The 17,693-nt window shown below is 38.3% G+C and overlaps 2 protein-coding genes across 2 annotated transcripts in view; both read left to right on the forward strand.

The window, feature by feature from the left end:
* Positions 1-5,690, forward strand: part of LOC110969111 (protein FAM102A-like) — a 40,578-nt gene extending 34,888 nt beyond the window's left edge. The window contains exon 12 of the mRNA XM_051938259.1: positions 16-5,690. Within this exon, the coding sequence (XP_051794219.1) occupies positions 16-61 (46 nt within the window). The 3' untranslated portion in view covers positions 62-5,690. The remainder of the gene's footprint in view (positions 1-15) is intronic.
* A 1,608-nt stretch (positions 5,691-7,298) lies between these two features.
* dpm2 (dolichyl-phosphate mannosyltransferase subunit 2, regulatory) lies at positions 7,299-17,378 on the forward strand. Its single transcript, XM_022219140.2, has 4 exons — positions 7,299-7,397; positions 12,193-12,282; positions 13,785-13,887; positions 15,000-17,378. Exons 1-4 carry the CDS (start codon positions 7,395-7,397, stop codon positions 15,053-15,055), a joined length of 252 nt encoding a protein of 83 aa, XP_022074832.1. The 5' UTR covers positions 7,299-7,394; the 3' UTR covers positions 15,056-17,378.
* Positions 17,379-17,693: the final 315 nt, after the last annotated feature.

Here is a 17,693-nt window from a genome sequence, read left to right on the forward strand (position 1 = left end):
TCTGTTTTTCCCCAGAGGATCACCTGGTATTTTTGAGCCGGTGGTCATTGAGACTCATTGAAAGATTTGTCAGCACACCTTCAGCCTCATCAACTGCGTCATGTTTCTGTGAAAGCTGATTGTAGTAGATATAACTACTGTCACATAGATATTGAGCCTTTTTGCTATATTTAATCAGGTGGTGGGTGATGTTTAACACATGATTACATTATTTTCTCATATAGCAGGCAGGGTTCTTTTCAACCTCCAATGAGAAGATAACCAGGCCTTTATTTCTTATTTTACTGGTGTTGCACTCACATTTGAAAATAATCCAATCTGTTTCTGTTTGTCCTATTAATTTAGAGTTTCTGTTATTTACTGGTTAGATTGAACATGTCCTCTCTCTGTTTTGAACTAAAACACTTGCAGCAGTCCAGATAAAAGAGTTCTTTCTCTTTCTTGGGAAGCTTTTATTGTCTGCAGCAAAGAAGAATCAAAATGAATTACACTGCATAACAACTACAGAGCCTGGCAGGCACCAGGAGGAAACAGTTGTCTCGTGCGCAGGAATTACTAATTCATGCCTCTAAATTTTATGTGCACAAATTAGCAATTGATATAAAGTCAGTGCAACAGCAGAATGTAATGTTGTGGCTACTTGGGTCAGTTAGGAGGTAGCACCCAGGGTGCTAGCATCATGCCAACAACCATGTTTTGGTATTGAGGTGCGTACAGAAATTGAATTCCTTCATTTGTGTCAGTGTTGTCAGGTTATCTCAGTCATTTCATTTGCCCGTGTTCTCCACATGCTTTGGCAGTTAACATGTAGTCATAGATGGATTCCAGAGCTAGCCGACTGGGCCACACTGGGCCCCTGGGCCAGAGCTTTGGTTTGAAGTGACTGTTATACCTTGTTGGGAAGTCAGTCAAGCAACTATAAGGAGACAGAAAATGATTATGCAGAGATCCGAAACTATCACAAAGGCATGTAAAACACACAAAACGGAACAAAGTGACCTCATAACAGCACAAAAGAATTACAAAGATGCAAACAACTACAAAGAGATGTAACATGAACACAAAGAGCTAAACAACAACCTAAATACATGTCTTGTCTCATATGCCGAGTCTTTGTTGTCCGTGCTCGGGTCCTCATCCTCACATATCCCAACCCCAGGTGCAATGCAGCACTAAAAGTTAGGAGATCATGGGAAATGTAAATGATCGGAATAAGCCACTTGGATTTAGACAGGTTTCACCTTTTTAAACAATAATCTTTGACATTCATAAAACCTGTGCTGAAAAGTGAAATATGGTTCTGTTCATCCAAGAGCATGACTTAATAGGCTGAAAGCATCAGTTACTAATTTGTGCACACAGCGTAGTTTTTTTTCTCTACTGACACAGTATTTCTGTTAAAAACAGAAACTCTGATAAAAGCATAACTCTGTAGTAATGATGACAGTTATGCTGGTAACATCTGCATGGTACTGATACCATCTGTAATGTAAGTGTTCAATTCTATTTGAGAATTTGCAGTAATCTAGTAATAGTTTTCTTTACATTAGGTGTTTCTCAGACCAGTCCCTGATCCTTTATAGTAGGAGTGTCGAACTCATTTAAGTTCAGAGGCCACATACAGCCCAGTTTGATCTCAAGTGGGCTGGACCACTAAAATCAGAGCACAATAATCTGTACAAAACCACAACTCCAAATGTTTCCCTTTGTTTTAGTGTAAAAAAAAGGGCATTCTAAAAATGTTAACATTTAATGAACTATTTTTTTTAAGATAAGAAAGCTTTATTGTCATTATACACAGTGTGTAATGAAATTCTGCCTTTTAAACATACAAGATAAGTAAGTTAAGAAAATAAATAAGAATAAAAAAATCATTAAATACTAGAGTAAAAGACGTAAATAGAAATCTTTAAGAAAAAATGCACAAAAAGTGCAAGTGGCAGCATATAACAAAAGAACAGAGCACTGCAAAAGTGATACAGTGGCAGTACAAAGCATTCTAAGCAACTTGAAATTTGAGAAGAAAAATAAGTTCAAAATAAGTTCAATTTTAACAATATTATGCATCAGTTCATCTTTTCCATATTACAACTTATAGATCACAGAATGTCTACAAAAGCACAAAATATTTAGTCACAGGTATCTGAAAATGAATAATATAGTATTTTACTTTATGATCAAAACATCTAGCCAAGATCTAGATTTTTTTTTTAAATTTACAATTTGCAGTTAATGTCTTCTCTAATTTTTTATGCTTAGCAAAGAAGTGCCATGGGCCAGATTGAACCATCTATCGGGCTAGTTTTGGCTCATGGGCTGAATGTTTGACACTCCTGCTTTATAGCAACTTCAGTAAGCAAGTTTGATAAACCTGTGGCAAGATTTTTGTTTTTCAGTCTATTCTATTTGCTGCAGCTGCACTTTCTAATAGACCACAAACATAAAAATGAAACTTGAGGCGTTCGCGCGGCTAATGCAACTCAATCAGTAAACCCATTCACAATACAAGCATTTACTGCATTCATCGCTGAACTAAAGAGCAGTCTAAAGCAGTGAAACTTTGACCAGTGCTCAGTGCACAGATTACTTGAACAACACTTTTATAACCACTGCATTGTGGGAATTGTAGTGCAACACTGAACTGACAGTGCATTCAGAAGAAAATGTCATCAAAGTCTCCAACAGACACTCTAGACAGATATGTCCAAATCAGCCTGGAACTGAAGCAGAAGCTTTTATCTTTGTACTTTATTTTAAATCTGGTTGATTACTGTATGTGTTCTTCTTATACTATTTTGCACATGTGAACTCTCTGAGGAGGATTGCTAGAAACCACTAAAAGAAATGGAAGTAGCATGGCATCTTCTGTTTGTTTTTTATTGCCTTATTTTTCTCATTTCATTTCAGTGTCTTGATGTAGGACAAAATATAATGTCATAAGAGACAAAGCTTGCGTGCATATGGCTGGCCATATGTAACCATTTATCCTCTGCACTTAATACGTAATTACTTTATTCACTCTTGAGTTTTGAATGCTCTTGTGAAACCATCAACAATGTGGGGTTTTGCAGTGGTGCTTTCTCAAGTATATAGTTTTTTTCTTTAAAGTTTTCTGGCATTCTGACTACATATAGAGAAGCTGAACTCAGAATACAGGGATTTTATAGACAGTAGATCATAAAAACATGTATGCTTAAAACATTATGTTTCTGACCTCCTGATGAACAGGAGCCCAATACTGGTATTTTTTTTAACCTCAAGTCTTCGCCAACTCCTGAGGAAAATATCGGGCTTGCAGCTGCTTCATCCTAAAACACAGAGCTAGTTGTTAACTTTCCTTTGCTATTTGGTGCAGCTCAGTTAATGTACTATGGGATTATTGCAGCTTCGTAGCTGAGAGCTGTTTGCCACCTCTGGAAATGTAGTTAATACCAGCATGGTCTTTGAACTAGAAAACCAAAATAATGAGCTATAAGAGGGTAAAAAAGCTCCAGAGCCATTGATAATTCACAGTGAGTTTGTCACCAAAGGTAACATTACATGTCATCATTTGATCCATTGTTAGAGTACAGCTTTAAAGTGCAATATTTAAGGATTCAGTTTATTGTTGGGCCATTGGAACCACACTAAGTGCCTTTTTGGATTGCTGGATAGATCACTGATTGATGATTAGTTAACTGCTGCAGGATCAAATAGTTTCAAGACTTTCATTTAAGCTTGTACTGGCCTATTTGCTGCTGCTTTGCCTCCATTCTGGCTTCATCGTGACTGCACAGTATTTATCAGAAAGACTAACTTCAATCAGAACTCTTGCACTTTGTAGCTTTAGGCAGTTTTTGTTTTGTGCATGTGCTGCAATAGGGAGCTTAAATCCCCATTTTTAAATATATTGTTTAATAGTACAAACCCTATCGCTCAGCACTGAGCTAGCAGTGACACTGTGGGCCTGTTGGCTGTAGTGAGGTCAGTGCCACAGCTTCTGCAGCAACACAAAGACCTTGTTGTGCCACGACTGACAGTGTACAATAGATCCTTGCCCCACGGGATTCATTTGTCATTTGTGTATGCTAATGCTGATACTGTATGTCTGAATGTGCCACTTTATGCATGCAGGCCATGCGTTTCTGACTGATGTGAAAGAACATACCGTAGCCTATATTAGATGGATTTTAGCTTTTTATGTTTGCTCTGTTCCACCAAGCCCTGGTTAATGGTGAGTAAATAGTGCATAAGTGCTGTATTAATGCAACAATTAGTTGTAGGTAAATACTGGACACTAGGAAGTTTTCAGTTGCCGTCCACACTACAATTTAAAAACTGGCAATTCTATTTATGGTGCAGTGCAAATGAATTTTCATCCCAACACTGCCATTTCTGTATCTTTAAACAAATGAGATGCCTCTTCCAATAGCAGTTCATATTTATCACTTCATATCATAACTGTAGTTCTCTGCAGTATCTGTGTGAGCGGGAATCAGTCCCCTGTATGTAATGTCTGGGATGGAAAGACAACATACAAACCCAGAGAATGTTGCTTGTACAATACATGTAACTTGACAATCGACTTTCCTTTTATTTTTAGACCAGCGGGCTGGTCTTCAATTTGGTACAGAACTGTGTGTAAAAAGCTAATATTGTATGGTGAAATGTGACAGAACAGTAATTATTGATAGTGAAGGGTGTGGGTATAAGGGAATACATACCATAAAGGGAACTGTCTACCACTGTGATTTGTTCTAGAAATACTTATTCTTTCCTTTGTACTTGACCGTGTGTAACCTGTGATATCATTAACTTCATTTAAACAACCAAATGCTTTTGTTGCATGTGGTGATAGGTTTATTACATTTCCTGATGGTTTAAAACTAAACGGAATTGTTGGGAGTGGGATTATACTACATTTTGTTGTTGTGGTGTGTTTTTAATTTGCATAAAAGGATGGGTTTGGTAAAGGGAATTAACTGCAGAAACTATTTTTGCTATATTTTATAACTTATTTAATTCAAAATTTGTTTAGCAAAATGGACCAATAATTGTCAGCTTTGTACAATAATCTAATATAAACTATTAAGATGAACATTATTATGTTAGGTTAATATAATTTTATCTGCCTTTTTTGGTACTCATTTGGTTTCTTCTTGTTAACTTGTGAATGGAATGGGGTTTTTTTTTCAAATGACTTAACTATTTTCACTCCATGTGTTTAAATGTCAGGAAATAAATGTACAAGTTAAGAGTTTAGATTATTTGTCCTGTTAATAACTACTCTACCATTCAAAAGTTTGGGGTCACTTAGAAAAGTCCTTATTTTTGGAAGAAAAGCATTTTTTTTCAATGAAGATAACATTAAATGAATCAGAAATACAGTCTAGACATTGTTAATGTGGTAAAGGGCTATTCCAGCTGGAAACTTCTGATTTTTAATGGAATATCTCCTTAGAGGTACAGAGGAACATTTCCAGCAACCATCACTCCTGTGTTCTAATGCTACATTGTGTTAGCTAATGGTGTTGAAAAGCTAATTGATGATTAGAAAACCCTTATGCAGTTATGTTAGCACATGAATAAAAGTGTGAGTTTTCATGGATGACCCCAAACTTTTGATCGGTAGAGTAAATGTAAAGAAAGTCAACAAATGACTTATAATGTGCATAAACATGCATATCAAATAAAATGGCAAGTCATCCCCATTTTCTGTTTCCTGTGTTTGTTGTTGTAGAGCACAGATCATGTTCTGATATTGAAATATTGAGCTCAATCACATATATCCTAAATGGGTTTATTAAACAAGATATTGCAAATGTCTGTTTTAGCTGAATATTCTGAGTGCTTTGTTTCTTTGCATTGTCCACTTTTAGCTTTAGTGACATCTCAAAGTCTTCCAGGAAGGGCTGCTGTGGTACACTGGTGTTGAGAGTAACATGTGATATTTATTTACTGCAATATGCATATCATGCTAATGACACACATAAGAACAACATGCAGTTCAGTTATGGTTGCAAACTCTCTCTTATGCCCTACACTTGTATTTTGAGGGTTACTCATTCGCCAAAAGAGTTTGACTAATGGTATCATTATAATAAACATTTTTGTTTTTCATTTTGTTTCTGCAGATTAGATATTGTGGAAACATCATAGTGAACTCTTTTGGTCATGGTAATCTTGTAGTTCAAATCTGATATTGTGACAGTAGTATGTCCAGCATACTGTCTTCCTCAGTTTCATTAGTCGTCATCTACTGAGAAAGAAAGCTGGATACAATCAAAAAGCCTGTGAGAAGCTAGCAAGCATTACCTGAAAATGGTTACTTTTCTTTTTAAACTTTTGTTCCTGAGGTAAAAAAAATAAACCATCAGGCTCAAAATGAATGCAATTTACCTTTATCAGGAAACAGTGGAATGATGAAGTGACAGACACTTTCTGTTTTTGTAGCCCCATACATTACTTCATTACTGTATTCTAATGTGAGATCATACCATATGCTTAAATGGTGGCATTATGCTGCAGGTGCCAGCATCTTACAGAGCTTGGAGAATCCAGTTCCACTCACTGAATGCTGACAAACTGGAATACAGCTTGCAGCAGCATGTCTGGTTTTCAAGCAACCAAAAACAGCATGCCACCCCGCTGTTCAGATGACTTCACTGGCTTCCAGTTGCTGCCCACATAAAATTCAAAACTCGGACACTTGCATTCAAAACAGCCTACCTGAACTGTGTCATTCAGGTGTACACTCCCTCCCACTCACTGCGCTCGGCCAACAAAATGTGCTTGATACAACCACCACAACAAGGCCAGTAAGTGGCTAGACTCTTCTCTGTGGTTCCCCAGTGGTGAAACAACTTACCAAACTCTGTTCCATCTGGTCTTCACTGAACACCTTTGCACTTGACAGACTACAATAAAAAAAATCCTATTAACCCCCACACTGCCTGTAGAAACCACAGTCCTATTGTCACACTGGAACTTGTTTTATGGCTCTTGTTTTATGGTTGCTTTCTCCTGACTACATCTTTGCTTGTGTTGTGTTTACTGTCAGATGTATGTCGCTTTGGATAAAAGCGCCTGCTTATTCAAATTGTAGAATTGTAGAATAACCTGTATAACAATTATAACTATAGTAGTAAACTTTATCTCAGAATTTAGAATAAGGTTTAGAAATACAAATTCATGTGGATTTATAAAATAACTAAGTAAATTAAATGATTGATTATCTAATTGTAACAGAAGTCAAAGATTCCTGCTCAGACACATTGTGACATGAGGGTGCTGTGGCGACCCGCCAGTAGGAGGCATCAGCGCTCCTCAGATGGACGCTGTTAGCCGGATTTCTCTACACAAAGAAGAAGAGCAGGAAGCGTCAGCAAATAACATCACCTGGCTGCTGGTCAGAAATGGTAAGAAAGATAAGATAATTACATTTAAACAGGTGGAATAAAGGCAGTTGATAAAAGAACAGACAGTGAAGTGACGGTTCTTCTGTCCGCAGCTCTCCGGTTCCTGCAGCAACTCATGAAACACATCGGACTCATGTTAGCTTGTAGCTTCATATTTAGCCTTAAAGCGATTATTGACTAATCGTTTTGTCTCAGTTTTCGTGCACACCCGTTTAAATACAGACAGACTGACTGGCTTATAAAACCTGTCAACTAATACTAAATATTCTTAACATTCCAAACGTTTATTTCCTCAGTCATCCACGACAACCTGTTAGGTTTCACTGGAAACAATTAAAGGTTTGGGTTTTTTTTTCCAAACTACGCCAAATTAATGGAAGAGCTGTTATTTCATAAACTAAGCGTATCTAAGGGCTAATGTCATGCGTATATTTGCAAATATAGCAGTGTAGCTGTTAATTTTCACATGTTTGAATGGACTGTGAGTGAAAGTTCACTTGTTCCAGGTTAACTGGCGATAGTTATCGTCTCCAGATGTTTCGTCCGCAAATTCGTCACAACCAGACCTGGCTGTGTGCGAAGATAAAGAAGACCGCCGAAAACCGTCGGCATCGCTATTTAGTAAAGTCTATATTCATGTAACTATCATCTACAGACAGTAAAAAGAAATGTCCTGGCCGAAATAAATAAAACACATTTTTCAAGAACGGTAAGAGGATTAGAAATGATGTAATTCTGCGATAACATTACGAGACCACAATTTTACTCATCGTGCTACCGATCAGTCCAATAAACATCCTGCTTCATCCACGTAGATCATTGTCATTCTGTCAGGCGTTGAACACCTGGTGATTGTTGAGGAAACACGCCCACGTCAACTGGGGATATTCACAGCACGCTTTAATGCCCAACAGGGATCAAAAGTGATCCAAATCCAATGGAAAATGGCAATCTCCAGACCCACACTGCGCATTAAAGGGTAAATAACGAGCCAGAAAACTAGTTGTTGTCTCACCAAAAAAAAAAAACGTACAACATAGAAGCATGTTCACTGGTGTATTGTGTGTTAGTCTGTGCATTCAGTGGAACAAATCCAGAGCAGAACTTCAAGCTTAACTCGGGCTGTTTCACAGAAACGCTCAGGCCCACAGTATCCTCCTATCATAGCAGTCAGTATAACATTGGCTTGATTTGCTAAAATGCATCCGAACAAACTGAGACTACATTGCTCAAACTAGTCACTCAGAAAACAATAAAAGCACATTCAGTCATCCATGTCCTAACCCGTTCATTTCAGACCACAATCACTGCTAACAATATTTTTTGAAAAAGTGGAAGTAAAGGGGGGCTGCATAGTGGAACAGTGGTTAGCACTTTCGCCTTGCAGCACGAAGGTCCCGAGTTCACGTCCCGGCTTGGGCCTGGGATCTTTCTGCATGGAGTTTGCATGTTCTCCCTGTGCGTGTGTGGGTTTTCTCCGGGTACTCCGGATTCCTCCCACAGTCCAAAAATATGCTGAGGTGAACTGATCACTCTAAATTGCCCGTAGGTGTGAATGTGAGAGTGATTGTTTGTCTGTATATGTACTGTGACAGACTAGCGACCTGTCCAGGGTGTCCCCTGCCTTCGCCCGAGTCAGCTGAGATAGGCTCCAGCACCCTCCGCGACCCTAGTGAGGATAAAGCGATGTATAGAGGATGGATGGATGGAAGTAAAGAGTCTCTCAGTCTCCAGCCTTGTTTCTAAAGCAGATACAATTCCAGTATACTTTGCCATCCAATTATTTTGCAGTTTGTGAAATATTGCAGCTGTCAGTACAGAGATAGTCAGAGAGTCATTGTGACAGACCTTTAGAAATAGTCATTCAATATACTTTGTTACTCTGGCCAAAGCATTAACTAAAGGCCATTACTTAACTGACAAAATTTTGTCTTAGATGTTTGAGTGATTTGTCAAATGATTTAGTATGTTATTATCATATAAGATTAAACTCTTTTCACTTTATTAAAGTAGACTACATATAACAAGGATGAATCAGGAATTAGTCTCAATGTCCTTTATTTTGTGGCATCTTTGCATGTGGTATTTTACTTGTGGAAAATAAAGGCACGAAGCAAAACGCTTTACAGGGATGCAAAAAGGATAACGAAAATATATTGCAAACTAAAAAACACCTGCATAGTATAATAACTCAGACTGTATAGTACTGAAGCAAATATACTGACAGCCAATAGAAACTTTGAGGTAGAAATGTACGCAGAATTCTACTTGTAGGGGGCTTGTAATTATTCATTGTGGATTTACTGATGATCTAGTGCCCTGGTAGTTGAGATAATGATGAGTTGTCATTTTGTCATGATTCATTGCACATGGGTTGGTCACTTTGCAAAAGTGAACCAAATACACACCAAGCAATACTCAGTGAGTATCTGCACAATTTGAGAATGGGGTTTGAAGGCCTATATAAAGGCCCAAAAAAGGCCACCATTGTTAGTCCAGTGAACAGCATCATGCCGCGTCATGAACAACGTCTCCGGGCACTGGGTATGGTGGAGGCCGGTTTGAGCTACAGTGATGTAGCCAGGCGTATGGGCTGTTCCCAACCCACAATCAGAAGCCTGGTCCAAAGCATGCGCCGACGGATTGCTGCCTGCATCGAAGCAAATGGAGGCCATACTCTGTATTGACTGTTGTGACTTTGTGTTTGGCAGGCGCTGTTTTCTTTTGTGAAATTCTTTATTTGAAGTCATTCTTGAAACTTTAGATTTTTGTTTGTGTATGCCAATATGCTAAACAAATGATTCATATGAAGAAAATCTAGTTTCGGGCTTCAGAATAAAAATTATGTTGAAAAATATGGTCTCAAAGTTTTTAATGACTGTCAGTGTATATTGCTTGTTTTGACCAGATGGGATCCCTTTTTTAAAAAATATTGTTAGCGGTTAACATGGTCTGAAATAACAGGTTATGACATGGATGACTGAATGTGTTTTATTGTTTTCTGAGTGACTAGTTTTGACAGCGTGGTCTTAGTTTGTTCGGATGCATTTTAGCAAATGACTGGGAGGCTACTGTGGGTCTGAGTGTTTCTGTAAACAAACCTGAGTTAAGCTTAAAGTTCTGCTCTGGATCTGTTCCACTGAACACACAAACACACAACACAACAGTGGACGTGCTTCTATGTTGTGGGTTTTCTTGGTGAGGCAATAACTAGTTTTCTGGCTCGTTATTAACCAGGCAGCCTGTGTTGTGACTATTCCCAGTTGACGTAGGTGTGTTCCCTGAACAATCACCAGGTGTTCAACGCCTGACAGAATGACAGTGATCTATGTGGATGAAGCAGGATGTTTATCGGACTGATCAGTAGCATGATGAGTAAAACTGTGGTCTTGTAATGTTATCGCAGGATTACATCGTTTCTAATCCTCTCACTGTTCTTGAAAAACGTGTTTTTTATTTCGGCCAGCACATTTCTTTTACTGTCTGTAGATGGTAGTTGCATGGACATAGACTTTACAAAGTAGCAATGCCACCGTTTTTTGGCGAGGTCTTCTTTATCTAGTATCTATATCTTCACACACAGCCAGATCTGGTCGTGACGAAACTGCGGAAAAAACATCTGGAGACAGCAACTATCACCAGTTCACCTGATCGCCAGGTAAACTGGAACACCCTCTCTCTGCAGGGGAGGCTGAACATCACTCGCTTTAAAGAAGTGTCAGTGAAATTCACCATGTGGCACAGCTGGATCATCTGTGTTGTTTTTGTACAACCTCCTGGTGTATTTTATGATTTGTGTCAGGAGAGCAGACCTGATTTGATGACAGGATGGACAATAATGTGTGCATGAACACAGAAGCATAATCCGATAAGTAGAAAAGAAGCGAGACACACAAAGAGTACAATACAGAGAACAAGTAATATATATTCTGAGTAACTGATGTATGTTATATAGACACATTTTTCAGTCTTATATTTTGGCTGTGTGTCGTCTTATTTTCTACATCACAGGTGCTGAAAGGTCCAGGACGCACTTGTCCATCCTTGTTTATAGCTCCTCTGGCAGCCTCCTCTATCTATCCCCTATCAATTTTAGCATGCTATCTTGAAGGATGTCTTAGTTCCTAAGATGCATATGGTGAAAACTGAGACAGAAGTAGCTGAGAAAGGTCAGCGGCAGCAGGACAGAGGAGTCGAGGAGGCTCAGATAGTGAAATGAGACGAGTCTTTAGAACCTTTGCTTTTCCTTCCAGCACCTTACAGTAGTCATTTTAAACCCTGCGGTTGCTTCTGTCATGTGTTATTTGAGAACAAAAGACTTTGACCACCCCAAACATTTTTAAATTAACCACCTATGTTACACATGAGGATGAATCTGTTAATCGGAAGGTGTTCTACACAACCTGTGAAAACATTTGTTTGACATCTTCTGTGACTCTAGGCTGAAATCTCAGGCCTTGTGATGTTGTCATGGTTATGAGTACAGGGAGTTTGAAAGATATAATTGTAATATTGTGAAAGGAAACTGAAAGTCAGGCTGTCTGAGGCTCTGCTGCTCTGATCTTTATTAATCATTCTTCAGGAATCACCACACTAAATGGGACTGCATCCTGATGTTAGAACATTCCTTTAAGTCAAAAATAAATATCTTGCCATTAGTACCTTTACTGTTATCTAATATTCATTCACGTAAGTCTGGAGAAAATTTCACGTCATTCAGGTGAAATTGGTCATGTGTGCAACGTTGAACACTCTTCAGAGGCCTTCTGTTCAATTTATGTTCCTTTATTTTCAGGCTACAGGAGTGGATCAAGCAGTTGGTATGAGTCTTGTTGTCTTTAGCCTCCTGCTGTTTACATACTATTCTGTGTGGGTCATCGTCCTGGTAAGTTCTGTTTGAGTCCCTACCTAATTACATGCGCTTTGCAGGTGTGTCAGGCCCTTATCAGTGTGCTTGTTGAGCGTGTTCATTGTTTGACATGGAAGACAAACTACTCCTCTCCTATTAAGCTGTTTATTTTGTAAATATCAGTGTCTGAAAAGAATCTTGTACAAGGACCTTTTCTGTTTGGAACAGCCTCCCAGAAAAGGATAAAATCTGAAATAAACAGAACATTTTATACGGTATGGTGAAATATGGTTGGTTGGAACACAAACGTATAATTCAAATATTGAAATGTGATTGGCCAAAGGTGGGAATAAACCGTGGTTTAGACTTAGCTCTTCCATTAGTTGGTGCACAGACATGTCCATATCTCTTGGAACATGATTCATCCAATTTCCAAGAACATCACTCTGTGAAAAGAACCCTCCTGCCAACCTTTTCCCACTCTCTACTTGTTAGTCTTATTCCTTTGTTAGCTGTGATGTGATGCAGCCATTACTGGTATCTCGTAGAGAGGATTATTATGGTTTCCACCCTTAAACAACCTAGAGTTTAGCAGTTTCAGTGCAATTAATTATTACCTTATAAGGAAATAAGAATATACTGTGAAGCAAAGCCAATCTATCTTTTTGGTGTGTGTATGTGTGAAAACACTCTTTGTACTGATGTGTGTGTGTGCAGCTGTAACTTTCCAGCATGACCTGTTTGTATCCATCATGTATTTAGCCATTCAAAACCTAGGGTTAATGCTCTCCCTCTATTCAGGTCAGTCCAACTCATACATTAATTACACAATAAATGCTTAAATAAATCCTAACACCTTGCAAAACCATTCTACTGTCCACAGAGCAACCAAAAGCAGGAAGTTCTTGCTTAGAGTTTGCATCTTTTCTGTTTGTCCCTTTACTCATAGCGCCCTTTAAAATATAAGTCCAAATCACTTAGCATGAACTGTTTTCCTCCCTGGGCTTCACAGTGGCACAGTGGTTAGCAGTTTCGCCTTGCAGCAAGAAGATTCCTGATTCGCTTCCCAGCTTTCCCGGGATCTTTCTGCTTGGAGTTTGCATGTTTTCCCTGTGCATGCGTGGGTTTTCTCCGGGCACTCCGGCTTCCTCCCACAGTCCAAAAATATGCTGAGGTTAATTGATTACTCTAAATTGCCCATAGTTGTGAATGTGAGTGTGATTATTTGTCTGTATATGTGGCCCTGTGACAGACTGGCGACCTGTCCAGGGTGTCCCCTGCCTTCGCCCGAGTCAGCTGGGATAGGCTCCAGCCCCCCTGCGACCCTAGTGAGGATAAAGCGGTGTATAGAGAATGGATGGATGGATGTTTTCCTCCCTGCACCGATATCTCATTATTGAAAATGGATCATTTGAACTGCTTTCATCTGTTTTCTTGTTCTGGCTCACAATATATTATTATTATCATTACGTGATGCTTGACGTTGTGTGAAGTTTTGAAGCCATTTTGCAACCATGTGTTTTTTTGTCTTTTTCCAGCCGTTTGTGGAAAACGATCACGTACTGCACAAATATTTCCTGCCCAGAGAGTACTCGGTCATTCTTCCAGGCATTGCAGCAGTAATACTGCTCCTCTGTATAGGTCAGTACGCTATTTGCTTTATAAAAGAAAGCACACGCCTTCACTGATTCTCGCTGGAACTTACACTCATTCTGCACACTGATGCAACTTTTGAACAGTTTTCTTAAATTCTAGTTATAGAGTAGATGTAACCACTTGTCACTAATGACATTCATGTTCCCTACAAGCACAGCTCAGTTATATTAGGAATTTGTAGAACGGATAAACACCTGGTTACTGAATTATATAATAAACACAAACTAATTCCTTCATTTTAAATTACTGTTCAGGTATTAAACACTGCAAACAAGCTGCAGTCTGTCACAGTAAGTGGCTTTATGAATCTCTTCCCAGCAGTTTGATATCTCAGTGTTCCTCGTAACTGTTCCATATGATGGAGTGACATGTTCACTGTAGTTAACGTCAGTCGAACTGCTAACAACAGCTGCTCAGCAGGAACACGTCCAGAAACACTGTCGCAGCAGTTTTTACAGTCCAAGAAATCTGCCAGTATTTATTGCTGCCTTTAAAATACATTTGTACTCATACTACTTCATTTTAGTTGAATTGTTGTTGAAAGCATGTAATAATAATGATAACAAATTGTATTTGTAATACATTTTTCTCTCGTCTGAGTCTCAATGTGCTACAAACTAAAAACAATTTAGACTTGGCTTAAAAACAGTTTCAAACCAATTAGTAATGCAATCAGAGTCCTGCTGACAAACACTCACCTCCCAGCCTGTGTTGGCATTTGGCATTCCTAGCTTAGTGTTAGTATGCGCCTCAGCTAGCTAGCTACACTGGATGGTTGCCAGACACTTACTTATGACTTCATGCTATGGAGTTTATCAGCACAACTACCACAGTTAACAACTGGAGAGGAGGGAGTTTTTTTTTGCAAACACACCTGTAACTCCATCTTATACAGTAAGACCAGGAACTACAACTGATCTACACTACATTCTCTGACATGCCTGTCCCTTGTCTTTTATATTGGATTGACTGATTAAGTCATTGACAGCAATTAACTGATTAAGAACTAATCTTCAGCGTCCCCAGTCTTCAGGATCTAAATTCACTGTGTATTAAAAATTCAATGACAGTTAATAGCATTCTTATTCTTTCCGCAGGGGCCTTCACTGCAGTTATCATGTGGAAGAATCGCAAACCGAAGAAAGTGGACTAATTTCAGGATGTGAGAGGGACTGCTGTGGATTTATACTGTCATACAACCAAAAACTTTAACTGCATTTTCTAGTAAATTGTCCTGTGTATATATATGTATGTATGTATATATATATATATATATATATATATATATATATATATACACACACATATATATATCTTAGAAAATAGTTTTTCTAAGATATATTATTGATTCAACTCATTTAGAGCTGATAAAAATGTCTATGTGATGAATTTGGAAACTGTCCACTTTGGAAATCATGACCGGCAGCATTGGAAAAGAAACAAAGAATGAATTCACTGAAGACAAACAGACTGAATTGGTTTCATTCTGGAAACTAAGACTTGGGCCATCAGAACAAGTTGCATGTAAAAAATGTACAGGTTTGAATGTTTTCTAGCATTGTGTCACCTTCACCTACTGGATCAAATTTAATATGGTTATGGGACAAGATATACTTTATAATATCCTCTTGGAATGTGAAATATTTCCATTGACAATGTAAACCCTTGTGTTTACACTAGTGTTCAAAAATTTGGGGTCACCCACTCAATTTCATGTTTTCCATGAAAACTCACACTTTTATCCATGTGCTAACATAACTGCACAAGGGTTTTCTAATCATCGATTAGCCTTTTAACATCATTAGCTAACACAATGTAGCATTAGGACAGAGGAGTGATGGTTGCTGGAAATGTTCCTCTTTACCCCTATTTAGATATTCCATTACAAATCAGCCGTTTCCAGTTACAAGAGTCATTTACCGCATTAACAATGTCCAGACTGGATTTCTGACTAATTTAACATCATCTTCATTGAAAAAAATGCTTTTCCCCCCGAAAAATAAGGACATTTCTAAGTGACCCCAAACTTTTGAACAGCAGTGTATCAACCTACTCTGTATTCTTATGGATGTATTTGAGTTTAAAAGCATATAGGCTGTAAGGTGTGGTTCATTAATATTAGGGAGGCTCTCCATAGGTGGTGTTACAACACATAACAGTGCAACTGCCCAAGAGCTGATGCAATGACACGTGTTACCTTGCAACTGATATGTGACTTCATAGAATACAATAGCAGTGGGTGTTTTGATGTGAGCCCCTATGGGTCTGGGGGCCCCAGAGCAGCTATTGGGTTTGGACATTGTTCAGAGACAGTAAGTAAGGTGAAAGGGACAGGTGGATACTATTGTTGCTGATCACTCTTCTTATCAGCAGCTAGAGTAGCAGCAGAACTGCACACCTCATCTAGATGATTAACACCTTAATATACCACGTGCTCCTTCCCCTTTGATTTTCCCTTACATAGCATTAGGATTTTTAAAAGTATCTCACCCCTCACTGTGTGACAGTATCAGGTTTTTCCAAACCTTTATTAAATCTCCAGTATATGATGGTTACACTACAACAACAGCTTTTCATAGAATGCAACCATTTTGTTCTATGATAACTGTTCTACATTTTTGCAACTTTCTTGTGTGTTTTTAAAAATGAGTCATCACACATTTGTAGAAATGTTCCAGACATCTTTAGACCCACTTCCAATAAATTTCACAATTCAGTCTGACACATTTGGCATCTTTGGAAACTGAGTTCTACACTGGAATTTTGAACTACATTTTCCTGTTGTGGGTTTGAACAAAATACACTTTTTCACAATGTGTCACGATGCGCCAAACCTTTGAGCTTGGTCAGTGTGTGTAAGTGGAGCTGACTCACTCTGTTTGTCAGCAACCTTATCACTTACTCATTGCCTCTTCAGTCTTATGTTTCCTCTGACTCCTCATCTCAGTGTTTGTTTACACCATACAGACATCTGAAATATATTTCCCCCTTTATTTGGTTAGTTCAGTGTTACTTCCAATGAGGCAAAAAAAAAAGAAAAGCTGCACAATTCTTGGGAACGCATCTGCAGGTTGGAAGAAACTAACAGAACTCTGACTCACTCTCTGTGCCACCTTAAAAACTACAAACCACACATATTGAATCAATATTTACAAAAGTCACAGCAGAGCTCTCTCAACTCTGAAAAAATTGTTAATGCCTCATATATAATATTCAATAAATAAGAAAAATATATATTTTTTTTTACATTTGGGCCAATCTGGTGATGGACAGTAGTGGGGCAGGGTGGCAGGAATTTGTGTCATTTGTGAGAAGAATGACAAGAGACTGTATGAATACTATGACTAGAAATGTGTTTTTCTAATGTGTCAGAGTGTACATGAGGTAACTTGTTTTTATGCAAACCAACATTTTATCAACAATGAGTGTGGAAATGGGGCCAGTGGTCCTTTCTGTTGAATAAAATGTAGAAGCTGGGGGACGTGTTGTGTTTATCACTGGTGGAATGGAACTAAGTACATTCACAACAGTACAAATTTCAGATGTTTATATATGTTGTATATATTGACTTTAAGTATATAGTTACAGTATACAGTTCAGAGATACTTATTGTACTTTATACTGCACTTTTTTGCATAAGTGTAGAGGATACGTACAACAGGTCTTCTCTTCCGCATATCAAACACAGTTATGTGTGATATGTTCTGAATGTGCAGATAATTATAGACATGAGCAAAAGCCTTGCTGTAACATGAGTTATGAAAGTCCAGGGATTTATATATTCATCAAAA

The sequence above is a fragment of the Acanthochromis polyacanthus genome, chromosome 18 (genome assembly GCF_021347895.1).
Source record: "Acanthochromis polyacanthus isolate Apoly-LR-REF ecotype Palm Island chromosome 18, KAUST_Apoly_ChrSc, whole genome shotgun sequence".
Classification (NCBI taxonomy): domain Eukaryota; kingdom Metazoa; phylum Chordata; class Actinopteri; family Pomacentridae; genus Acanthochromis; species Acanthochromis polyacanthus.